Source organism: Arvicanthis niloticus, chromosome 28 (genome assembly GCF_011762505.2).
Source record: "Arvicanthis niloticus isolate mArvNil1 chromosome 28, mArvNil1.pat.X, whole genome shotgun sequence".
NCBI lineage: Eukaryota > Metazoa > Chordata > Mammalia > Rodentia > Muridae > Arvicanthis > Arvicanthis niloticus.
In genome coordinates, this window is record NC_133436.1 from 2,917,501 (window position 1) to 2,944,029 (window position 26,529).

Here is a 26,529-nt window from a genome sequence, read left to right on the forward strand (position 1 = left end):
ATAGCTTAGTGTCTCTGTCAAAGGGCTCAGATGGCTTTGCCACTCTAGACCAAAGTCCCAAAGTCTTCCATATTTGTCAAAAAAAAAAAAAAGAGGACAAAACAAAACAAAAAAGACCATGATCAGATCTATTATGGGCAACGTGATAAAACACTATGACAACAGCAACTTATAAAAGATGGAGTTTAACTGGGCTTATGGTTGCAGAGGGTGAGAGTGGACAATGGCAGGGTAAGGTACAGAGGTAGGCATCAGCCAAGGGCTCACATCATGATGCACAAGCAGGAGACAGACCAGTGAAGGTGACATGAGCCTTTCCCAAGCCCTTCTCCTGTGACACACCTCTTCCAACAAAGTGCACATCTCCTAATTCTTTGCAAACAGTTCCACCCACTAGGGACCAAGTATTTAAACATATGAGCCTAGGGGGCGCTGTTCTCATTCAAACCATTACATTCACCATGGTAAGTGGAATTTCAGAATCCTATGTCTACTGGAGGAAACAAAGCCAAACACAGATGTTTACTATAATCTTGTACCTACACAAGTAGCCAAGTCATGTGAATATAAATCTATACAGACTTGGATATGAACACGTATAGCTGATTACATCATAAATGCCCCAAACTGGAAACAACCAAAATCTAAGTCAGAAGGTAAACAGATAAAACAGTGAATATCTCCACAATGGAATATTCCACTCTAAAACCTGAGTTATCATGGGAAAAAATGGTACTGAGAAACCTTACTGCACATTTATAAATATAAGAGGCTATGTCCTGTCAAAATTGTGAGGACAGCAGACAGACCACAGGTGCCTGGTGGCCACAAGGTATGGACAGGTGCAGGATAGAGGACCTAGGTACTGAAGCCATGATGAGCCATCATGGACTATCATTACATACTTCCAGAGAGATGATCAGGTGAACCTTGGGTACCTGATAGCAGCACCCAGCATCATCAGTGGCCAGTGTGACTACATAGCATGTCAAGGCACATGTTAGCTCTGGGGACAAGGAACACAGACAGTGGGGAGGCCAGTGGTTCTGTTCTCGGGACAATGTATCTAGAAAGCTAAAGTTGCCTACAAAATGAAGTATATATAATCTAAAAATAAATTAGTTCTCATCTAAAGAGAAGTCCTGTTCAGCCCTGCCTTGACACTCGTGATTAGGCGTAGGTACCACTGGCCTCCTGACATTGTTCTTTGTGTGTGTGTGTGTGTGTGTGTGTGTGTGTGTGTGTGTGTGAGCGCGCGCGCGCGAGCACGCACGTGTGCCTGTTTGTGGTGGGGGAGGATGTTCTTCTCTCTTTCCCCAAACTATTAATTTTGATTCATTCACATCTAAAAGTGATTGAAATTGTGACAGGGTATTCTAGAAACCCCACAGGCTCTCAGTACTGCATGGAGTGTCTGTAGAATTTCAGGGTGGATTTATAAACTATGACAAAGAAAAGCAGACAATAAAAGTTACTGATTTTTAAACAGCCAAACAAGAAACACACATAAATATCTTAAGTAATTTATTTATTAACTTTTGCATCAGCCTATAATTTTGTTTCATGTGTAGCTTGACGGGAAGAAGTTGCTTTTGCAAAATTTATAGGGGTAGCCTTGGGTATCATAAAAAAATATAAGTATTCGTGTGAAAAATGTAGCTTAAAATATTTAAATTAGGAAAAAAAATCTTAAACTAATGAAGTGATTTCCAAGCAAGCAAGAAAAGCATTGTGTTTGCTGTACTGTATTTTTTTTAAAGTTTTAAAAATTGTCTTCTAAAATAAAGTGTCATTTTTTTTTCTTGGATCAGAATCATGACAAAACAAAAAAAAAAAAACCCTCAAGATTATTTCTACGTTTTCAAGCAAAAGAGAAAAATGTCTCTTAGCTGAGAGGTTTGGAGAACTTTGTTCTCAAGATGAGTTCAGAAGGTTTGGGCAGGAATACAGTGGGGAGAGGGAGTGGGCTCCAGTCAGAATTTCTTAATGTTGCCCCAGGTCTCCTACTGCAGTGAACATTCCTACGATGCTTCTCAACAGCGCGCCTCTCTCAGGTGACTGGACATGCACGCCACACATGCCAAGTTTGCACAGACTGACTCTGCTTTGTGTGACGAAATGTTAATAAACAGTACTTACTAGCTTAGCTAAGTGCTTCCGTTTACAAAGTATTAATATGAGGATGTAATAACCCACAGGTGCAGAAATTAAAGGTGCCTACTTCAAGGGCATGCCTTAAAACCTCAAGGGCTTCCTTCCTCCCCTGTGCACTGTGCATGCAGGAGGCACTGGGAGCCTGGGCCTCACCAGTGTGCACAGCTGCAGTCACGGAGGAGAACATGCCCTGGGGGACGAGGGGACTTTGGAAAGAAGCATCCTTCTGGCTGAAGTGCCAGACAGACATGCTACTGTGGTTTCCTAAAACACATGAACATTTTCTTAGTTTATTAGCAATTTTATACTTGGCTGGTTTTCATAAAAGGAGCGAACAAGCATTGTCGGTGAGCAGTGATCTTTTATACATAGTACCTGTGGCTGGGAAAACATGGCTAACCTCGGGGGAGTTCTTGCTTTCAGCCAATGTTTACTACCTAAAAATGGAAACGTGTAGAGAGAACTTTGAGAGCTCACCCAGCAGCCAAGACTGGAGTCCCTCTCACCTGCTGCACAAACTCATTCTTACTCAGGGGACATTCCAGAACTAGACTCCTGGACTACATGTATGTAAAGCAAGAACTTGGGCTCCATAGTGAACCCCAGCTCCACGCCAATCTTCTACTCAAGCCTGAGTCACCCCAATAGCAATGATCCTGATGTGTGTCCCCTGAAAGTCATACCCAGAACCCTCATATATGAGAGTCTGGAGACAGGACACTTCAATTTAGAATTAAGCGTGTTCTTCATATGTCCAGATTAGACAGGAAGAGGTGACACCTGGGATGTTCAGAGAGCTATTCCTGTGAGGAGGCAGAGAGGCTCTGTTGCAAATCAAAGAGAATTCTGCAAGAGAGTCCAACTCTCCCAGTTCCATTGCCTGGACTCAGCCTAGCTCAGGCTGTTGAGGAAGAATCCCCACTCTTTAAACCCAAGGACTGGGATATCTATGGAATCGCATCAAAGCACCCAAGGCAAAATAATAAACAATATTAAAATTTGTTTCTGAAAAGTGTTCAAGGAATTTTTTTCAAAACCCATAAGACCCAAAGAGGCTAAACGAAGTTTTTGAAACATCACGGCAGCTTTGTGAGATCAACGCAGATGCCCAGGTGAAGGAGAACTCCCATGGCACCATCCTGGAAGGGCATGCAGCACGCCCATTAGTAAATGGCAGCCTTGTCATCCCTGCCACTCACAATGGCTGCCAACACCACTTTTAATCCATTACAGTGAAGCAGACCAGCTGCCCTTGGGGGCACAAAGTCTTCTGAATAACACCCTGCCAGCAGCAGTTCCATCAATTCCCGCTCAAGGGCCCCAGTGACCAACACTCATCCACACTGACAACAGACAGAGCAAGGGGTCTGAGTAGAAATGAAAGAAAAAACAAGTGAATAAATTCATTCCAAAGAAACCACCAGGCTTCAAAGAACACAGTCAAGGAAGCACAAAGGCTGCTCATGGAATAGGGTAAACTGTATGCTTAACCTATGTCAGACCTGTACCCAGAGTGCATCCACCTTGTTCTCAGAGCCTTGCTGAGAGCAGTGTTATGCTTCACACCCAGCGTGAATACTAGAAACAGTCAAATATATTCACAAGTTTGCACCAGTAATAGTGAGCATGTGTTCTTGGTGGTCCATAAATCTTAACATTAACTTCCAACACAGATACACACACACACACACACACACACACACACACGCACACGCACACGCACAGCTTAAAACAAGCCAGCAATGCAGATACTAAGATAATTCTCTGGAACTATCTGTAAGAAAGTAGGTTAGGTGAGGAGGTTCTAGTAGCCTCTACCAGCATCTGCAGAAGACACGTGTACAGCTGCAAATGCAAGAGGCCACACTCTCTGTCAGGATCCCATGGTGAGATGCTGCCTCAGCCCAGAGCCTCTCACTTTCTGTGCTTCTCAAGGTCTGGAGGACAATAAGCCCCAGTAGCCCTGACGGTTGTTAGGAAAAAGGCCTCAGCTAGGCTGGCACTGCTCAGGAGAATGAGCATGCTGCCTCAGTCTAAGAACTCCCAGGCACATCTGGAACACAGCTGTTATCTGACCTTCGTGGAGACTGCACAATACACCTCTTCCTTATCAGATTCTTGCCATTCTTCTAGGTTCCATGAAGAGGACTGCAGGCTAGTGCAGGCCCTGAGAATACTGAACCAGAATACTGTCTCTTTTCAGTTCTCAGACACAAGGCCCGTTTTCTGTGTCCAGGGGCTTCTTCCAGAGCCAGAACCCCTTCCTTTGTATCTGCCAGAGCCAGAACTCACCTCTGACCACAGCTGGGCGGCATGGAAATACATGTTTAGGGCACATACAGTCAGAGCTCTCTGCACAGCCCAGTCCTCTGTCAGCCTGAGCAACCCCACCTCCTATCCTCCCATACCCAGCCATCTTTGGAAATCCTCACATCTCCTCTGCCAAAAACAGCAGGAGAAACCTACATTCCAGGTTGGGCTGTGCATCCACATAGTATTCTGAAACGCGTGCTTGCCATGGAAACAAGTAGATCCAGTCTCACAGAGCTCTTTGAAGGATGACATGATACCACGTGTAATCATAATCCTGTGCTTGATGCACAACTCAAGGCATATCCTTTTTGTTCTGGAGCTCCATTTGCACAGGAAACCCCATAGCACCAGTGATTTGATGGTGAATTGAATTTTATTTCTCTTCAGAGAATAAAGTCAAACCGACTTCTCTACCTGGAGATGCATTGGTGTGTTTCCAAGCAGCCTAGCCCAGGGTCCACTTGATTTCACTGCCATTTTTTTTTTTTTTAACTTTGGAGCTTTGAATACTCTGATCACTTACAGTTTGATTGAACGTTGAAATCCGAGAGCTAAGCATGTTTGAAATTAACATACCCCCTCCCCTTATAGTTAGGAAAATTAAATCCATTCCACCATGTACATTTTTAAGCAGGATAATGAACATTTTAAAATCGTGCATGGTTATGACTACACTTAACGGGAATTATGTAATCTATAGATTTTGATCTCTTCAAATGACCAAAGCTTTACAACTTAAGAGAATAAATGGTATTTTGATGGTTTTATAAGGTTGCTTTTGAAAAGAAAAAAAAACAAAACAAAAGGAAAAACCTAGAAGTTTCAAAATGAAGTGTAACTCATATTATTTTCCCCCAGGGAATGCAATTTAGCTTGATTTAAAGCAGAATTAAAAGATAATTATCTTTTGGCATTAATTTTAATACGTGCAATAAAGCAAAAGTTATCAATCCCGAATAAGGCAGAAAATATTTCCACTGAGGGGGTCCCATAAAACCACAGGACATGGTGACCATCAAGGGTGTCCTCTTGGACATAAGCCAAAGAAGTGTTTAACTGTTGGGGAGGGACAGGCAGAGAGGAGGGAAGGAGGTGTCCAAAGATGACACAACCCAGGCCTCTGTGTTTTCTCCAGCTTGTGCAAAGTCCGGAAAGACAGTATAAGGTTGACAAGCAGCAGTCTGCAGAGAGACAGGCAAGACTGAGTGCAGGGAGCATTCTCCCCTGGAGGTCTGCAAAGGCTCAGCCTTAGGCTCTAAAGCTGCTGGAAGAGCCAGGGACAGAGAGAAAAAACAGATACTCAACATCTCCACTCCACACTTAAAAATAAACAAGGCAGTGAGACATCCAACGCCCAGATTCTCTACTCTGCACTGCAAGTGGGAGGAAGGGCCAACTGCTGACGAAAGCGCTGCAGCCAGGAGCCCTTCAGTGGTATAGATGAGGGCCAGTCCTTGGCTAGTACCCAGGCAGGACTGCCTGCAGGCGACTGGAACTAAGGCCACAACAACCTGACCTAAGAGGAAAGACTTGAGATTACCCAGCCACCAGGAACTGCAGTCCTCAGAACCCACCCTTGAACTAGTAGCTGGATATTCTGCTCTCTGCTCACCATAGCCCTCTACTACAGGGTATGGCTATAGCCTTTCAGAGCTCCCAGATAAGAAACATGGAGAGCTCTGTGTTACTCTAAATAACAGAGCCTGCCTCACCTTAAGGAGCATCAATCCTCCCGACACAGAGGAAAGTCATACCATCTCCCTCCTCTCAGGGCTAGCAGAGGAGATAACTTTAGATGCTGTGCTCCATGGGCTCCATTCTGACCTTGGTAAGTACTGCTTGGGTGGCTGATCTGAAGTCCTTATGGCTCCCATTTGGTCTGGCAGTAACCTCTGAAATTTTTCAGTGTCCGTGTAGGGGTAAGGAAAACGAAAGGTAGCCACTGCTGCCCCACCTAGTAGGGTTCTTTGGCTCCTCCAGTCCTGAATGAAAAAGCCCATTTGTGGAGATCATAGGCTCAATCCAGAATCTACCAGGTGGGTAGCTCTGAAGTCTATATTGGTGTTCATGCAGATGGTGGGTGCCATAGCAGCTGCATAGACACAAAAACCATTGTTTATTATCTTGAGGTTTTGAACTCTAGGTAGAATGTTCCTTAGGAGTGACCAGAATAAACACCAATGTCTCTGCCTCCCTCCAGAGGTGAGTTTAGCCTCACCATTCTCTAGCTATAGTCTCTGAGAGGAGGCCTCTCACCTGCTTCCCTGCAAAGGGTCTGGATATGAGCAGTAAAGATATCTTGTGAGGTCTCTGTCAGTCTGACTCCAGTCTGGCCCCATTTTGAAATGATTCTCTTTTCCACTACTGACCCCACTCTGTCAAATCCCATGGGGAATGGGCAGGTTACATCGTGATCACATGAGGAGGCATTAGGGGCACAGAGACTGTCTTCTCCCAAAGCTCACTCTGACGGACAGATACTCCACTCCGGGGGCTCCGATGTAGGTAGGATGCAGAGGACAGAACCAGTGAGTTTCTCTCAGGCTTTGGATAGTTACCTACATGACCTTTTCTGTTTTAAAGTAGTACTCACTCATTTACTTACTGTCCTGGTTGGATGTGATGGCAGCTCTGACCCACACTGACTAAAACAGGTCAAGGAAGGGACTGTTCAGTATGAAAGAAGATCAGAGACAGGACACAGTGGATCAGTGCTAAGTGAACATTACATGGTGTCTAGTCCGTGCTAGAAAAACTGGTAGGTTGTCCTGCACCTGTCCACAGAAGTCTCTGGCAAAGTCCTTGCGATAAGCCAAAGAGCAAGTGTGCCTGGAGAGCCAGTGCCTGCTGTACCCAGAAGACCTTCAGTGGCTCTCAGGGAGTAACTGAGGACTTCTCACCTGGAATAGCATCCTTGTGACTTCTTCCAGCTACCACTCAGGCATAGGAAGGGGAGAGGGTAGAACAGTTAGTTTGGTCCACACTTGAACTTGATTCTGATCATCAGGACTCTGCTAGCCAAAGGCAGACTAAGGGTAGCTTCCCATCCCCTCCTAGGCCTCCTCCCGGTCTTGTCCTTCCACAAAAGTGTTTGCACAGACATTTCTGCTTTAAATTATTAAGTTAAATTAAAAGACCCTAGTCCCTATCCATATATGACCCATAGGAAAAAAAAAAAAAAAAGCCCCAAGCTATTCATTCATTCATCTGTGGATGTTGGGAGACATTTTAAGCCTTGTTAGAGTAAGAATCCAGTTCTTGGTCATTTGGAAAAGATTGTGAGCTCTGAAAATCATGAGAACACAGCAGCCTGGCTCTTGCTGTTTGTTGTTTGCTTTTTGTTGTTTGTTTGGTAAAGGATGACGCTTGCTTTGTGGAGGGGAGGTACAGCATGTGAACATGGTCTAAATAAAATCTTGCTGGAGAGTCTTCAAGTCACTCACCCACTGAAAGATCTCTCTTCCCAGAGATAGAACTGACCTAACATCCCATCTCTGTGGTTCTATTTTTTTTCCAGGGCATATCATCTGGATTGCCTGCACATGGCTGTAGAAGTGCAAATAGACCCTTCTGTTCTGATCTTTATTCCCCCACAGACAAGTTCTGTGTATTAAACTGACAAGAGGTAGGCTTGCACTCTGGAGCATGCCGCTTATTTAGAGTGGGTCATAAAACTCTGTCTTCATTACTTTCTACTGCTGTAAAGAGAAACTATGACCAAGGCAACTTACAGGAGAAAGTATTTAAACAGGGCATCGCTTACAGTTTCAGAGGGTAAGTAGAGTCCATGACTATCAGGGTGGGTGGCATGGCAGCAGGCAGGCAAGCATGGCGCTAGAGCAGTTCCTGAGAACTTACAGGTTGAGACAACATCTAGGAAGCATGGAAAGAGACAACTGGAATAGTGTGGGCTCTTGAAACTTCAAAGCCCACTCCCAGTGACATACCTTTTCCAACAAGGCCACACCCCCAACCCTTTCCAAACAGTTCTACCAACTTGGGAAAAACATTTAAGCTTATGAGCCTATGAGGGCCATTCTTATTCAAACCACGACAAACTATACACGTGAATATTCACGATTCATGAATAACATTTACTTTGTAACGCTGTTAACAAAGAATTCAAGAGAGAAAACCTGAGCATCCTTTTAGTATTCTAGACTTAGTTTTTAAAGGGTCAGGTAAAGGTTTGGAAGGCACTGTATACATCAGTAAAGGATGAAGACTAGATTCATATATGTTTAATGAGCACATGGGTTAATAAACATAAAATTAAGAGACTCTTACAGAACCTTCTATCCAAAGCCATGATTGATGTTGTAACCAATCAACATATATCCATGAATAGAAAAATAAAACTTAGTACAGTGAGATGATTCAAGACCAGAAAGAAGAAAGCACCATTTTTTTTGTATTGACAGGAAATTTTAAATAATGCATTCTTAAGAAAAAGCAAATTTATAATTTACTCATTAATTTAATGTACATTGACTGGTTCTCTTACTAGGTAAACCAACCAAGATGAATGAATCAAAATATAAAGGCACTGAATCTCTCTCTCTCTCTCTCTCTCTCTCTCTCTCTCTCTCTCTCTCTCTCTCTCTCTCTCTCTCTCCTGTGATTTTATTTATTTGTTTTTGCTTGCTTAACAATGTTATGACAATGGTACCATGAGGGCCCACCAAACATAGTCTGGCAAGACTCTGCTAGTTTACAAAATAAACATTTTTATGTAGCTACTATGTGTAATTTTCATAGACTAGAAAGTCTTATATTTTCTTTGCAGGAGTGTCTCTTGCTGTTACTGAATACCCTAGAGCCTATTTAAGGTTTGCACTTAACCTGTCTCATGATATTTACCATGGTACCCTACAAATTTTATAGTAAAAATAATACAATATTATTTTAGTATCAAGTCCTGGGGGAAATGCTAATTTATATATATTATTTTCATACAAAAGAAAAACAGTTTATTTCTAGTTTGTCATTTACTGTACAGGAGCATACAGAATTCATAATACGCAAAGTCAACACTTAAAATGCAGAGTAATAACTCCTAAATTATAGTTCTCGTAGCTGCAGTTTTGTCAACCCAGGATAAAACCCAAGTAGGAAAGTATATTACTGCCAATCTATATTCCATCTCTTAAATATTTTCTTAAATAAACATTTTTGTAACTACTAAAAATGATTATCAGTAATGGTAGCTTTTGAAATAGAAATTAAATACAAACAAAAGTCTTCTGATAGCCAAGTTACTATCAAGAGTCAAGCCATAGGTCCCTAAGAGTATACAGCTTTGCAGCTAATACCTCTTTTAATGTCTACAATACCATGTGGGAGCTACCTTTTGACTCTCAGAAAATAGACTATAACAGTTAAACACAGCCTAATAGTTTCATGGCACGTGTCTATAAATCCACTTAATGTCTCTGTTTTGAATTCTACTCACATATAGAAATTTAAAACAAACTATAGTAACTTATGTAAGCTGAACTTTCCTCAGGCCTTTTTTCAATCCTCTGTGCACTGACTGCTGGCTCAGTCGTTGAAGGTTAGTTATAAACGGCCTAACACTGGCAACCGTGACTGAGAGGTGGTCCCATTGTTCTACAAGTTACCTGCCTAAATCGAAACCCTTCCAGAGCACAATTAAATGCACCTTTAAGCTACACATTTCCAGTGACTGGATCCATAGTTATCTGTATGTTTCTCAGATTAAAGTCAGCCACAATTGCATTGCTTCTCCCACGAGAAGTTCTCAAGACCCATTGCTTGCAAACAAGCAATGATTTATTTTCTCATATACTATTGCTTTGATACAGGATTGAATCAGATAACTTTTGTAAGTATGGCAACAGAATTGAATAAAACCTGGTTCTTGAGGTTATGAGTGAGGTTATGAGGGAGGCATACAGGTGACTTTTTATACAGTGGGTCCTCTTTAGCTTTAGTTGTCAACTGATACAGCCTAGGATCACTTGAGAGCAGAATCTTAGCTGAGGAATGGCCTGATCACGTAGTATATATGAGTATATATACTTATATAATGTTTTTAATAATAAAAAAATCAGAGCACATATACTCATTTAATATATATACACACATATATTTTTAAAATATACATATACACATATATACTATATATACAATATATATATATATATATATATATATATATATATATATATATATATATATATTGTTAGCTAAAGGAGGAAAGGAAGGCCAAGTCAACTATGGGAAGCAGATGATCCTGAACTCTATAAAAAGCACACAGAGCATAGGCCTGTCTGCAAGCATTAAAGAGCACCATCATGGCGCCGCACTTCTTTGGCTGTGAAATGAATTGCTTGATCAGAGGTACGGCTGTGTGGAATAGCGAGCCTTCACGTCATGCGCGAGTAGCTACCGTAACTTCCATCAGTGGCGGGTTGTGACCTGGAATATGGTAGGCTGAATAAACTTTTTCCTGCCCTAGCCACTTTCGTCAGGGTGTTCTGTCACAGAAACAGAAATAAAACTAAAACAACGGGGAAGTTGCCACTAGTGATCACTGCAAAGAAAAAAATCACTTTAAGTTTCCTGCTTTTGCATACTTACAACTGGTAGCGAAACCTTTGGGTTCTACCTTTCTTAGGGCAGCCAAAGGGGAAATCTCCATCGGGGACAAGGTGAGGCTCACCCATGCAGACTCAGAGCCAGAAGGAAATAGTCAGGGACCAACATAGAGTAGTGCCCACTCACTCTTCAGCATCCCACTGGCCATTCCAGGTAAGCCTTGTACTGCACCATGGAGCCCCTGTCTCACACCGTGCAGTACCAGACAGCAAGCATTTCCAAACAGGGCGTTCCGGGGGATTTGAGATTGAACAATACCGGGCACAGCCTTCCTGACAGTCAGTCCTCTTTGTGCTGGATATGGGTGCATATAAATTCTTGTCTTCTGAGCTGTGACACTTCTTAGATCTCCACTGTATCATATGTAAAACGCACTTTAAAAGATACATACAGCCCAGACGGGAGCACTCTGTGCCAGGATGCCCTTGGGAGTAGCTGCCTCTCATCTCCGTGCACAAGGTCAATCCCAGGAAATTCCTGTGGTCACTCTGACCTTCTTTAGCTGCCTATCCAACTAACCCAGAGGACAGCTTCAGATTTTATACAAAAGGCCAGAGGAAGCAAGCAGGACACCCACCCACTGAGCTCCACAAACTCCCGAAACAAAGTAGTCACTGACAAGATGCACGGCTTGTCTACAAAATGTCAAGGCAGTTGCTTGTAAAAGTCATTTCTGTCAGCACTGTCCTGTAGCAGGCACAACCCAAAACAGGCAAGTGTTCAGACAGCTCAGAAACTGCCTCAAAGAGAGCGCTCGCCGACAACCAGCCCCGCTCATCCTGCACAGCCCACTGCGCGGCTGCACACAGTTCCTTCCAAGATTATAGAGCATCTAATTTAAAAAAATCTTGAAAAACCTGCAATACTCCTGAATTAAATACTCCCTTACAGACTGACACCAGGTCCCAATTTACCTGAATTTTTATTGGTCTTGTTCTGCCGACTCTTTACTTGCTCGGTCCAGAGGGTAGGGTAGCGTGAGGCAATATCTAGGGAAACAATAAAGTAAACAGGTCATCAGGAAGCAAGGAGTCCATTGGCTAAGGAATTCAGCAAGGGCTCTGATTCCCCGCCCAGTATAACAAATAAAAGTTCACTGCACCTTTCAAAAAGAAACAGTTAAAAATGGTTAAATGTATGTGACCAAGGAACCAAAGCCAGATTTTAGTTACACGTTCTTAACCTGAACGTGTAACTAAAAATCTGTTTGGATAAAGGCAGGTACTAGGTGTTATAAAACCCTCCAATGTGAGCTGGGGTTGTAACTCCATGGTATGGTAACTTGCTTAATATACAGGAATCCTTAGGTTTGTCTGTTAGCATCACCATGGGTGGAGATAAACACGAGGATGTAGGAAGCTGCCTTAATGTACAAATACATCCTATGAAGTAAAAACAGTCACTCATTTAACATGAGGCCCTCACATGGTGGAATGATTCCACATAAAATAAAACATTTAAAATATCGTTCACATCACACAGTTGAGGAAAGTAGCCGCCTCATATTGATTACCAAACAAGACTGACTATATACATGGCCCTTGAAACACAGACCCTGCACATCGCCTAGCTTTGAACCTCCTTCCATGTAGGAAAGGCAGCCCTGCATTGTTATGGGTAAACTGGGTTCTCCGGGATGGAAAATTAACATGGCAGAGCCCAGAGCAGCCCTAATACACACTAGCCACTGCTGTTATTTGAAAAGCGTGTAGGATTCTGCACTTTTGTCATGTGTTAGAAATGCGTGTATGCGCACGCGCGCGCGCGTGTGTGTGTGTGTGTGTGTGTGTGTGTTATAATATGCATTTCATATACATTTCCCCCAAAGCCTGATCCCAGTTGACTTGAGAACATGATCAATGCTATAGATAATCTGTTAAAGGTAAACACAGAGACTTATCCTTGTGGTGGCGTCATAAAGACCAGACGTGAGTAGGAAAATGGTACATGTTATCACATCTTTTTGAATGCATAGACTTCCATTAATAAAAATATTCTGCTCAGAAGAACCCTGTGACAATGTGGAAAGACACCAGAAGAAGCAATAGAGACTTGTGACATTGGAAATGGCCTCTCGTGGCCAGCCCACTGGACTGTTCTGCATCTACATTAAGACATCCACCTGATTTCTTCACACCTACAATACACTACAGTCAAGCACAGGGCCTGCTCTTACTCTCTGCACTGTATGCATGTGTGCTGGAGACATCTCCAGGAAGAAGCTGGCATCTCATGCACTATCATGGTCCTCTTTCTGCTCCCCATATCTATCCCTGCACATCCTATAGAAGCAAGCTTCAGTATCACTGACCAGACTGTTTCCTGCCCTTCCTGGGTAGCTATCTTTCTGTGTGTAGAATGTCTTTCTAGATTCACAAGTGAGTGACAGCAGGCAGTACAGTAGCCTTCTGTGTGGGTCTAGGTTGTGAATGGCATCATACCCATATGATCCCTTCTCAGCCCCTGATTGGCCCTCCCTGATCCCCTCCCAGTTCCCCATCATCTGCTCACCTTCTTCATCTCCTTGGGGTTGAGTCTCCAATGCTGGGGCTGCAGCATCATCTGAATTCAGAACGGAAAAGATTTGCAAGGAGACTACAATTATGAGAGTAAGCTAAATAAGTGTGCATCCAGGTTGGAGCCCAGGACCTGCATACCACCCACAGAACCTCCCAACACAGCCCAGCACAGAGCAAAACCCAGTACCCCAAGGGGCCCAGGAAGCAACATTGGGCTGCTACCTAAAGGACTGCTCCTCTCAAATGCTATGGGAACCTGAAAAGCAAGGCCCACACAGGAGACCTAAACCATCAGGGCAGTGGCTATTCTAGGGAAGTTAAAGGCAAGTGAAAAACTGAGGGCAGGAGGTGCTAAAAGACCTGTCTACTTGCAGGCCATGAGGTGGGGAAGAGAACAGAGATCCACAGGGGTCATTGTGGGAGTTGAAACGCCATTCCTGCATGTGTTCCTATGCAGATGACACTGAGAGCCACAGTCTGCACCAGCATGCTGTCCCTTATCTCATGTGCTTCCAGCTACTTAGTAGTGGAGGCACAGAGGGGACCTTGGGAGTACTATGAATGGGGTTGGGGGTCTGCAGTGTGGGAAGGGTCAAGCAAATGAAGAGATTGGTGGGAAGGCAGGCTGAACTCTGACAGTAATGGCCCCATTGCCTGGAGGATCACCATCACAGAATTTACTGAGCACCTCCGTGTGGGTTCCTGTGAAGCTTGGGGTCAGAGCACCTGACATAACAATGGCTGAGACACTGGTCTCTCTCTAGCTCCCTCTCTCCACTGCTTTTATTCTAGCCTGCCCCAGACATTCTGCTATAGTCATTTCAGAATCAGCATATAAGACAAGGAATGGCCATGGAGCCCAGCTAGCTGTGACCCCACTCTATCCTCCAGCTGTCTAGAAACCCCACTCAAAGGATTATAGGAGAGCAAAGGAGACCTATTTTTAAAACATTTAATTTTTAATAATCTATTGAAAAAAGTCTGGTGGCTAAATGTCAAAAACTCAATATGACTTATACGGACCACACAAGCCTGATGTTTGACATAGGGGAAATTTACTTCTGAACCATTTTATTTTCTAAAAAAATAAAATGAAAGGAATAATATATTTAAACCAAATGCAATATACTATGAATCTTGAAAGATCATAGAAGAAGCCATTAAATGGCATGTGTGTCTCTTGGGAGGGGCGGTTGGGGGAATTCTTGCTGGTGTATTTTGCTGAGGATCAAATCACCCTGGAAAGCCATTCCCAAAAATCACAGGGTCCCTGCTGGCTGAATGGAGCCTGGCTTCTAAGAGTGAGGTGGGCATAGCTGGTGATGTCCAGCCCAAAAGTGGACCAGTGCCCAGGCTCTGTCCATCCATTGCAGGCCCTTGTGTGGGTTGCCCTCAGCAGCACATGCCCTCAGAACGCTGTGTCTCACAGCATTATGGCCCCACTGGAAGCACTAACAGAGAGACACAGCCCATAGAGCAGGGACACTGTACTTCCCTCCAGGTTTCTGCCAGGTCTCCCTTTTTTTTTTCTCTAAACCTGGATTGTTGCTTCATTAACACTTTTTTTTTTTTTTTTTTTTTTTTTTTTTTTGCTGGGTGCCTGTCCAGAGAGAGGTGGCATTTGGTCCAGAGGCCTGCTTGTTCATTGAATTCATTTTTTACCCACACCCCACTTCTCCAGGGGTGTCTTCCAGTGGTCCCAAGGAGATGCTCCTGGAAAGCAGAATTCTCTGCCTTGTGGTCCCCCAGCCCCATCAAGTGCATTCTATGCCACAAAACCTCCCTCCTGTAAACCCTCTAAATTCTCTAGACTGAATGATCAAAGACTGTGCCTGTTTCAGAGTCCTCTGAACATACCTCAAACCTCTGTGGATGCTTTAGTCCTCTTTGTCTACCCTAGGGACCTCTCTGAATCTGCCCCAGGACCCCTGATCTTATTCTACACATGTATCTTAACAGTACAAAGGTCTTCCTTCCAGGTCAGGAAGTCCAGTTTCTGGCCAAGAGACTTTCAGTTTGTACCTCAGGAATGGGGCTAAGTAAACTCGGCTCTACTTGTCTTCATGCCACTGTTCTTTGTCAGATTTATTATTACTGTAACCCACGGAAGAAGGAAATATCCATGGTTATGTAAAAAAAAAAAATGCATCTTGAAAAATCTTGAAAAATATCTCCTGACTCCAAAGACTAAAAGCAGAGTTGTGTTATAGAGACTTCAGGGGAAACTGAGGAAGGTCAAGAGACAAAAGGACAGATCTTCCCAAGACGTCTCAGGAGACAGGATACAGCCCAGGAAAAGATGAACTTAGTCATCAAGTGGCCCCCAAAGAAAGATGAGGCTGTCTGTCCTTTGCTCAGAAAAACATTGCTATAGAGAAAGCTTTTGCCTCCTCACAGATATGACAGTGTCCTCAGTCATTTCTAAGGCTCAGAATGTATAAGATGGCAAAATACTGAACCTCTACTCTCTGGCCAAGTGCCTCTTGTGATGCTGTCTGAGTCACTCAATGCACTTCAAATAGAAGTCAGTACTCACAAAGAGACCCTAAGGTACACACAGGATTGCCTGACGCACCTACAGTTGAATGTAGGCCAATGACAGCCCATCCATAGCAGTCCTCATACATTCACAGTAGTATTTGAAGCTGCTACATCCACGGTGGTACCTGACACCCCCAAAGTTGTCCTCATATACCTGCAGTGTTACCTGACAAACCATAGCTAAGCAAGGCATTCCTACCTACAGCTGAACCTGCCATGCCCACAGTGTTAGCTGCTCTCTTACAGTTCTGTTCATACACTACAGTGCTATCCGGCACACCTACAGTTAGACACAGCATACCCACAGTGGTCCTGAGCCCCTTTTGGGGGTCCCCACACAAGCTGTAGCCAACACCCCTGAGTGTACTGCCTGACCCCACAGGTGACTAGCAGAAGGCAGGGGTGGATCCATGCCGCTGGGCAACACCTTCCAACGTATCACAACTTTAACTTGAGAGTCATTTCAAGGTGCAATCAGATCAAATGTTATCTACCATCATGCAAATTCATTTCAAGATAGTTACCTGCTTTTCCGGCACCTTCCCGCTGGGGCAACTTTTCATTTATTGAACCTGAGAGAGGAAAATAAAGAACAGAATTACAATACTCTACCAAGTGGGTTTTTTTGTTTTGTTTTGTTTTGTTTTTTGTCAATTCAGGAAAATAGGCCCTTCTGTTTTAAGAAGTTCAAATGCATTCTCATGTTCTAGTTAAATTGCGCAAGTCACCTGACACCACAGGGGGAACTCTAGCCAAAGTAGCAGCACTGACAAAACAGGGCAGTCTCCATTTCGTAGGCTCTGCAGCTAAGTGTGGAAGACCTTTACCCCAACATATGGCAATATATGCACCAGAAAAGCAGCCTGCATCCTTGTCAGCACACATGGACATGGTGAGTAATGGAGTCACAAGGTACAGAGCAGAAAGGGCATGAAGCTAAAGGAAACAAAATCCTTGGCTTCAACTTGAGTCTGATTATGGGAAGAAGGGAAAGCTTTAGACTTGTCTTTGGAAGAAGGACACAGACCACTGACAGATCTAAGGAATGTGACGCTCTCAGGATACTAAGGGACACAGGCTGAGGATATCTCAGATGCTTGCTTTGCAAACAGCCATGCTGGGGGCGCTTGTGCTTCTACCGAGCTCATCTCCCTTCTGTATGAGGGCCGTGCGCTCACCACACTGTCCACGTGTGCTTTGTGGAGACAGGTGTTGATGTTGCACAGTGTGGACACAGTTCTCACAAGTCCAAGGCAGTGTTCTTTTGCTTCCAAAGCACTGGATACCAACTTCTCCCACATCTCCACCTGCTCAGGGTATGGGGGTGGGGGTGGGGGTGCGCTTCTCAGAGCTGAGACTAAAGCAGTGCCCCTCGGTGCCCCAACTTATAATTAGCTATAGTTGTTTTTGGCTGTGGATATAAAACTGGAAAGAGACCAATAGTTCCATTAAAGACAAACAGGAGATTGTGACATCATTTTAGTTGTTGGCATTTCTTGAAAAACAGTAGTAATGTGTTGGGAGACACAAAAGCAAATAATTCTGAGAGTCCTGGATGCAGAATGCTGCTCTGCATGACTTTACAGCTCTTTCCTGTCATTTCCTAGCTGCTGCCTAAGCTACACCTTAGACACCTTAGCCCAGGAGGCCAGAAGGGCAACTGGACTTCCTGGGTCATCAGCGTGCACCCCTACAGGCACCGTCTAATGCAGGTACCTTCCTAGTCCCATCTAAACTTTTCTCCTGCCTGGGAATTCTATGGCTTCTGGGGTCTGGGTTTACCTTGGTAAGAATCAGAACCGGCCACTCAGTGCCTCCCATTGCTTCCTAGCCTGCCCCATCTTTGGGGACCAGCTTCTTGCACAGCTCCCTTGTCAACACATGCTTCTGCTCACCACGTGTAGCTATGATGAATCAAAGATTCATCTCTTTTGACTGAAAATGACAGGATTTTGGTACTATCTCTGAGCATATGTGTGGGAGGGTGGGTTTAATTTGTGAATGAAATATAAATATTCTAGATGATGAAACTACTCCCTTGAGAGAGATTCTCGGGACTGAGTGGAGATAATCTTTTGTAATCTGAGGAGGAAACAGAGCCAAGCTGCTGACCAGAAAAGTGATTAGAGACAAGATCAGGAAAAGACTTGACAGCTTACCACCACCACTCTCTCTCCCCGGGAGTTGGGGTGTGCTCTGAGAAGCCAGCACTCTCCTCAGGGCACCCAGGTTCTCTGGGAACATGGAGCACTGAGTTCATCAGGCCCCTCAGCATTCATGGTTAGCCAAAAATAGTTTGATCTTGTTCTTCATCTGTAGGAAAGAGCTTCACTACAGAACCAAGTGTCCCTGGTCACACACTTTGCCATCCAAGCATTGTGAAATAAGGAGTTTGACTTGGTGGAATCTGGATTCTGTCCAGGATCAAAGACTCCAATGGCTTTCTGTCCCAGCCTCCCTGCAAGGTTCTGTCATGAAGGACTGGGAAAGGAGCTGAACACAGATCTGTAGCGAGGACAGTGGACGAACCATGGGAATCCAGGACCAACAGGGCAGCTGGGATTTCTCACAGAGCTTGCTTGTCACTGCTATCTACAGTGAACTGCCCCTGATGTGTCACTCCCCAGACCAGCACCAGAAGGTCGCACTAAATGTTCTCTATCAGTGAGCTTCTGTCTTGTGAAAGGGGCCTTTTAAGTAAGGTGTCATTTTTAGCAATTGCAGGGGGCTTTGTAGGGGGGTGGCCCATGAATTACAGAGAAGTACTGGACTCTTGATCTTGCAGGCCAGGGAGTTGGTTAAAATACAGATCTAGCCACATTGTAAGAACAGAGGGCTGTCCACAGCCTCATAGAGGGTAGTTCCCCAAGGACACACTATTTTCCCAAGTAAGAGATGAAGTGTATGATAAGGACACCAGGGAAGCAGCCAATGTAATGGTATCTGCTCAGACAGGTGGCGCTCACTCGCCTAAAAGAACCACTGTCTCCCTCAGGGCACAGTTAATACAGCAAGAATCACCCCAGAAATCACCAACTCCACAGATCACATGGCTTCTCTTGGGAGAGGGATTGGACAGGGCAGGGAGGTTGGGGAAAGGAAAGAAAAGACAGATTGTGCTCTCTGTGTTAGGACAAGCATTTTCCTTTGTCACTTAGCAGGTGCCAGTGGCTTCTGCTCTCTCAGTCTCTAATAAGAGGCCATGAGCACGGTGTGAAAGATCAAGCCAATATTGAAAGACACAGCATGGTAGGAGAGGAGAGCATATGGCCCTCAGTGCATCTCAGCTCTGTGACCTGGCAGACGTCTGGATTCACCCCCTCTAAACCTATTTTCTTCCCCTACAAAATGGGAAGAGCGTATGGCGCCTGTAACCCCAGCACTTGGCTAAGGCACAGGGGACTCTCCAATTTGAGGCTGGCCTGTGCTACAGAGCAAGACTGCCTCAAGAACAGCCACAACCACAAAGCAGCAAACAGGCAGTGTGGTGACCTCATATAGAAGCAAGCCAGCAGCAGCAATGTTGACTGTCCCCTCAAAATGACCCATGCCATTACTCTGTGTGCTCTACACGTAGACAGTGAAGGAGCAGGCCAACTCGTTAGAGCAGAGCTCCCATGGCCACACCACCGTGGCCTCAGCCATCGGCTTTCTCCAACTTGTTTGCTCATTTGTACAATCATTCAACATGCCACCATGTGTTGCCGAATAAACAGCACCAGAAAGCCCAGGCTAATGCAGGGAGACAAATTCAATAGACACACAGGCATGCATGGCATGTCTGCATGGGAAGCAAGCACCTGAGTACCCCCTCACCCTGTGTCCCTCAATGTCCTGAGAGCTTCACACTCCTTAGGTCTTTTGATGCTAACAGCTCAAGACCTAGCACTACTGTTATGCCCAAGACACAGATGAGGAAACTGAGGCCTGGAGGACTAATTGGCTACTGAGTAGCAGACCCAGCCCACTGTCTAAAGCCAGCAGGTGATCAGAGGAGAAAGGAGAGTAGTCAGCTGCTGGAACACCTGGTGTGAGGGATGTGTCCATGGTCCTTCTCTGAACTCTAAAAGCTCAGTCTACAATCTTCCAGTCCACCTACCCATACGACAATTGCCTGGAGTGGAGTCTACACAGAGTTCTAGGCCTAATGTACAAGAACTGCTCCTTAAAGTATCTGGGGGGTCCCTCATACCACTTCCTTACCCCCGGGGCTGCTGAGGGAATAGGGCACAAGCCATTGCCCATTTGGTCTCTTTCATGACCCGGGCCTGACCTGACTCCTCCTAGCTGTGGGTCGCCTCAAGCTGATTAAGGGAGTCTCCTCTCATGCACACTAAGCCTGCTCTACTTCTAAAGTCTGCAGTGTCTTCCTCAAGACAAAGTAAGAATTAGTAACTTCCTGGAGCTGATGCAAAGCTCTCCCCTCCTGCTCTTCTTAGTCTGCACAGAGGGAACAGGCTTTTGTGACTTTTGCCTTCTGGGCAATCTTGGTAGGATTTAACAGACAGAAGTAACACTGTGGGTAGGTTAAGCATGGCTATCTGCCCACACTGCACATAGTCACAGGTTTGGCCCAGGAATGTAGGCTGCCCTCTGCATCTCTTGTCTCATGCTTCAGGAGTAAGGATCGTGTAGGACATCATGAGGTGATGCTTGTTTTAAGGTTTGTAGCCTATCTCCAGAGGTACCCAGTTATTGATCTTTACATGGGAGACATAACCTGGGACTGCTTACTTATAAAAAGTAATGTTTTTGTAATGTTTTTCAGCAAGTTTATTAGAATATATGAGGCGGTCCCTAGATGAACTACAGATGGCAAAGGGATGTTCATAAGCATTCTGTAAAATTAATTTTACAGGGACTGTGCTATCCAAGCTTAGGGACTATCTTACTTCTTTGTCAACCCGCTGAAAGGTCACCTGGTCCAATGTAAGGTCATTTATCCCTGGGTCTTCCCACCCTGAAGTAGAATTCTCTGGACCAAGAAGCAGAGATGTCAACCTGCCCAGCGTTGTCAGAATGGCCACGAAACTACAAGCCACAAGATTGAACACTTAAAAACTTGTTAGTAAATGGACAGGGGCAGGCATCTTTGGTGTTGCTCTGTCTTGTTGGACTCTTACTGAAGCATCCGTCTGCCATCAGCTCCAGATCTGGTCCTCGGTATGGGGGCCAAGCAGTGTGGTGGTACCATATACAAGCCACACTGTTTCTCTCCTTCTGCTGAGAATTGAAATCTGAAGCCAAGCTCTGGCTCTCGTTAGTGTCCCAGTGAAGACTCTCAGGATATCATGATGCTGAGAGTCCTTTCACTGGGGAAATGGTTGGGAGGCTAAGAGCATGCACTGCTCTTGTAGAAGGTCTGAGGTCAGTTCCCAACAACCACAACAGGAGGCTTACAACTACTTGTAGCTCCAGTTCCACAGGATCTGACACCCTCTGTCCTCTGCTGCCATCTGTAAACGCATGCACACAGACATGCAGACACACATATACACATAATTAAAAATAAAAGGAGTTTTTTAAAGTCCTTGTATGGAGGGTCAGCCTACAATATTTTCAGCCTAGCTAGGAATGAGCTCTCAGTCAGCAGTTAGGGTGGAGGGGTTAAAACCTGAAGCTATTTCCAAACCACAAAATTAGCCTGCTACAGGCATCCTTCTTGGAGGAAAGTTTCTTTGTTTTTAACATTTGCATCCATGCCCAGCCATGTAAGTCTTTGGAAGCAGAAAAGAAAGAGAAAGAAAGAAAGAAAGAAAGAAAGAAAGAAAGAAAGAAAGAAAGAAAGAAGGGAGGGAGGGAGGGAGGGAGGGAGGGAGGGAGGGAGGGAGGGAGGGAGGGGAGGGGAGGGGAGGGGAGGGGAGGGGAGGAAAGGAAAGGAAGGAAGGAAGGAAGGAAGGAAGGAAGGAAGGAAGAAAGAAGGGAGGGAGGGAGGGAGGGAGGGAGGGAGGGAAGGAGGGAGGGAGGGAGGAAAGGAAGGAAGGAAGGAAGGAAGGAAGGAAGGAAGGAAGGAAGGAAGGGAGGGTAGGAGAGAGGCAGGGGAGCAGGAAGAAAGGAGGAGGACGGAGGGAGAAGCAGAATGAAACTTAAATCCCTGAGGACTACACATGACCCTCTGAAGATTCTGCATCCTTCACCAGCACAGGACACAAGGGAAAGAGAGTGGATGACTGAATATCTTTATTGGACATTTCTGGTGTCATGATATGCAAGCATCAGCTGCAGCCCAAGAGCTCTAAGCATGCAGGGCTCCATGAAGCACCCAAGTCTCCAGGCCATAAGCAAGGAGTACTGGCTCTCAGGAGGAGAGACAGGAACACCAGGGAATAGCTCAGTCCCTCTAAAGCACCTTTGTCTTTAGCTTCCTGTCACCACTCTTCTTGAAGCAATCCCCACCACCACCACCATGGAAGCCTGATTTCAGGCCCTCCTGCTTTCTATACCCGAGCTATGCACAGACATAATCCAACATAAAGGCATCAGAGTCAATAGCACTCAGGAACAAGACCCTCTTCTATTCTTGCCAAACCTGCCCTTATTTATGAGAACCGGCCCTCTGTGGTGTTTTTCCGGATGCCACTGGACAGAGCGGATGGTATTCTGTATGTGTGTACAGTGCTTGTCCATTGCTGGCTCAGGCTCCAGGCTACACCAATGTCTGCCAGGCTCCACTCACTGCTGGCTCCCCGGTGGCCAGTGCTTGGCAATAGCTGTGATAACAGTAAACAGTGAGTGGCCTGCTTGTGAAACAAATCCAGACAGGAATACTGCAAGAACTGGCCAAGCACTGCCCTGTGGTGAGAAGAGGCTGATGGCTCAGGAATGTCCCATTGAGGAAGGAGTAAGACAGAAAGAGGAGGTAAAGATTAAAGGGGTTTGACATCTCCACACTCGCTCTTCTTTCTGATCCCTCTGCCCCTCACACCTAGCTCACCACAGGGAATCAGAAGGGCAGGGAGGTCGCTGGCTTAGGATCTATGGACTAATTACTTGTTAGTGCAAGCAGTGAACACAGGTGAAGGTTGGCATGACGGAAGCCTATGAAGGAGACTGGCTTTTTCAAGTTTGTAAGAAAGAAATTAGGGCATCTTCATCCTGATCCCTCAGGACAACTGTGGATCAGGATTCAGAATGTAAACAGAATTGTTCAAGCCCAATGGGGTGTTAGTCGACTGCATCTGGCAGCAACTAAGACATCAGCCACTCAGCACACCTGTGAGGGGGACTTTGTGTCAGGGTATTTAAAGTGTCCACATCCTGAAAGTGGACATCACCTTCCAGTGGCCATCAGATAAAAGGAAGTCTGAGGGGACGGCTTTGCCATCAGATAAAAGGAAGTCTGAGGGGACGGCTTTGCCATCAGATAAAAGGAAGTCTGAGGGGACGGATTTGCTTTTGCCCGTTACCTTTCCGTTCTGCGGCCACTGCTGCTACATCCATTCCTTTGTGGACATCAGAACCCAGCTTGTAACATGTACCAAAACCCAGTGACACGTCAGGAATTTTCCAGGCCTTTGGCACCAGGGCAGAACTGTGGAGACATCCAGCCTCACAGACTGATCAGCTACTGAGTTCTGGAGACAGGTGCTGCAGCGCTATTCGGGTCACAGGATGTAAGACAGTCTGACAAATCCCTTTTATTTTATGTACATCTGTCAGCTCCATTCCTCTGTGGTCACTACAGGACACCTCCAGGCCAGGGCTGGTTTTGTTTGCTTGGAGCTGTAAATTCCCTGCCCTGTGTTGTACTTTCCTGTGTCTTCTGACTCACATGGCTGTCAGCTCCATGGCACCAGTGAGAGAGACAGGGGGTGTGTATCTGTCTGCACCGATGTTTATCCTACTGCGATGCTAGCACTCTGTGTTATGTTATCCTACAGACAGTCCCAGGGTTTGGCTTTTACAGCCAGTGTTGCTGTAGGCCTGCCACATGTCTGCACCCTCCACACAGCTGTGTTCCTCCAGGGTCCTTTCCCAGAAGGAACGTGCTGAGCCCTGAGTGATCAGTTTACACACTGTCATGGGTGATCTATTGTTCTGTCCTCTTCCTTGCCACAGTCACCTCTGGGTTTCTCTTTCCAGGCCCATGTTCTGAGAGTCCCAGGAGGATTCTAACCTGTGCTGCCCGGGCATGAAGACACAAGGACACCCTTCCCTAGAAAATGCTACTACTTTGACAACTTTGGAACTGAGGTAGTCTGCATCCAGGGCTTCAGCATGCAACTGTGGAATGACGGTTCATGCCTCACCCAGATCTTCCTGGTGCAACTAAGGACTTGGGGAGGGGCTCTACACCATGTCATTGGATACAGCCTAGAAAGGACACCAGCTTCTATCCCCACTTAGATGCTACAGAGTATGTTTACCTATGGTCCTTATAAGCACATATAGACAAAAATTCATACACACATGTGCAAACATGTATACATATGTACACATCCATGCATATGTACCATGTACATGTATATACCATATATATATATGTATATATATAAACATTCACACACACACACACATATATATATACCACATACATACATATACCCATACACCCACATGTAAACATGCACATACATACATATACATGCTTTCACACACATACCTATAGACACATGTACACATTGCAAGCACATACATGCACATATATATCATGTGTACATATATACACAAATTTAAACATGTACATACATACATATGCATTCACACATATACATATTCTGACAGAAATGTGTGTCTTCTGCTCATTTCCAATCTAGTTTCTGAATTCCAGCTTCATAAAATATACCTATAAGGTGAATTTGGCGTGAATTTGAAGGCAGAAGATACATAGTGAATTCTGAAGTTTTGCCCCAGTTTAACAGATGATGTATAACTAGAGGAAAGTATGTACCACCTGTGCTGTACATCACCTACACCTGTGCTGTACACCACCTGTGCTGTACTTCACCTGTATTGTATACCACCTGTGCTGTATGTGACCTACACCTGTGCTGTACACCACCTGTGTTGTACACCGCCTGAATGCTGACGACATGGGCATATCCAAAGTGCAAGCTCCCTGGGGTTTGCAGACAAAATCAGGGCCACTCTAGCCTACTGTCAAAGCCAGTCCAATGTAAAGTGAAACCCACTACCCCAGTTCTCCTTTAGTCTATGTGATGACACAGAAAGAAGTCCATTGTATCATCCCATGGAGAAGGTACATTGTCAGTCCTTTCTCCCTGGGGTGAGAGTAGGAAGCCCAATTCCCCGACAGCCCTCCCTTAAATTTCAAAATCCCTCAGTTGCTCAGCACAGCCCAAATTTGCATCAGTTTGCAAAACAAATCAAAATAAATAAGACAAAAGCAAAGCGTGCTTTCGGTGACCTTAGAGGGTATAACTGTTAACAAATAACTCCAGCTCTCTCACCCCACCCCCACCCCCAGGGTTTGCAGAATGAAAGCTTAGCATGCTGCTCTGTGGGAGCCAGATACAATAGTCATTCCAACCTGGTGGGAGAAGGACATCAATTTAACCAATGAGGGAAGGCACCGTCAGTCAACTGCAAAGCACACACACAAACCACTCCCTCAAAATGGGGCAGCCATCCCAAAGATCCTTGGACTGTCCAAGTTGTCCTTCTTGTTTGGTTTGGTTTTGTAGACAAAGTCTTCGTATATATTCTAGGCTGGCTTAGAACTCTCCATTCTCCTGCCTCTGCCTCCAGAGTGCTAGGGTTATAGGTGGAGGCCACTACCCTAGGCTTAGACATCAGATCCCTTTGCTTCTTACCCAAGAACTACACACCAGACTTTTAAGCAAAGGGACAGAGTATTCTTTCTTCTGTAACATCAATGTAAACAGCGAGAGTAGAGAATTTGCATGCAGTCACACACTGCTGACACCTGGTAAGAAAGCTGGCACAGTCTATTCCAGAAGCAAAGGATCTTCCGCAGTGTACCCCAACAGTCGTATGAACAACTCTAAGGAAGCTTTTTCACACAGAACTCAGCTTTTCTGACAGTGCAGCTACGATCATGGAATCTTATTGCCCTGTCCTCTGCTTTAGTAGTCTGTCTTTTCCTCCACAAGTCTATACAGGAACTATTCAATGTAAACATTAGCTCATGGGGAAAAAAAAAAAACCCAGCACTTTGTAGGTTTCAGTGGTAAAACAGTTTTGAAATAAAGCAAATGTATTTCCATTTTACATGACATAAAGCATGTGTGTTTCAGAGATGAACAGTCACTGAGAGACAGGGGTTGTCACACAGTCCTGAGGAGGCCACAGCCCATGATCCTGTGCCCAGTTCCTCTGCCTGGGTCATAACAAATGGAATCTTGGTAGGCAGGCAGTGCCTGACCCTTAAATAGAAAGTAAGTCTGACAGTTAACTCCAG

At 45.0% G+C, this 26,529-nt stretch overlaps 1 protein-coding gene across 2 annotated transcripts in view; it reads right to left on the reverse strand.

The window, feature by feature from the left end:
• The window catches only part of Smoc2 (SPARC related modular calcium binding 2), a 129,959-nt gene that overhangs the window by 46,423 nt on the left and 57,007 nt on the right, over positions 1-26,529 (reverse strand). The window contains exons 5-7 of one of the 2 annotated variants that reach the window (XM_076926572.1): positions 16,673-16,720; positions 13,600-13,683; positions 12,003-12,077 (exon numbers count right to left, since the gene is read on the reverse strand). In XM_076926572.1, the coding sequence (XP_076782687.1) occupies positions 12,003-12,077; positions 13,600-13,683; positions 16,673-16,720 (207 nt within the window). The remainder of the gene's footprint in view (positions 1-12,002; positions 12,078-13,599; positions 13,684-16,672; positions 16,721-26,529) is intronic. The other variant, XM_076926573.1, reaches the window with a different exon arrangement.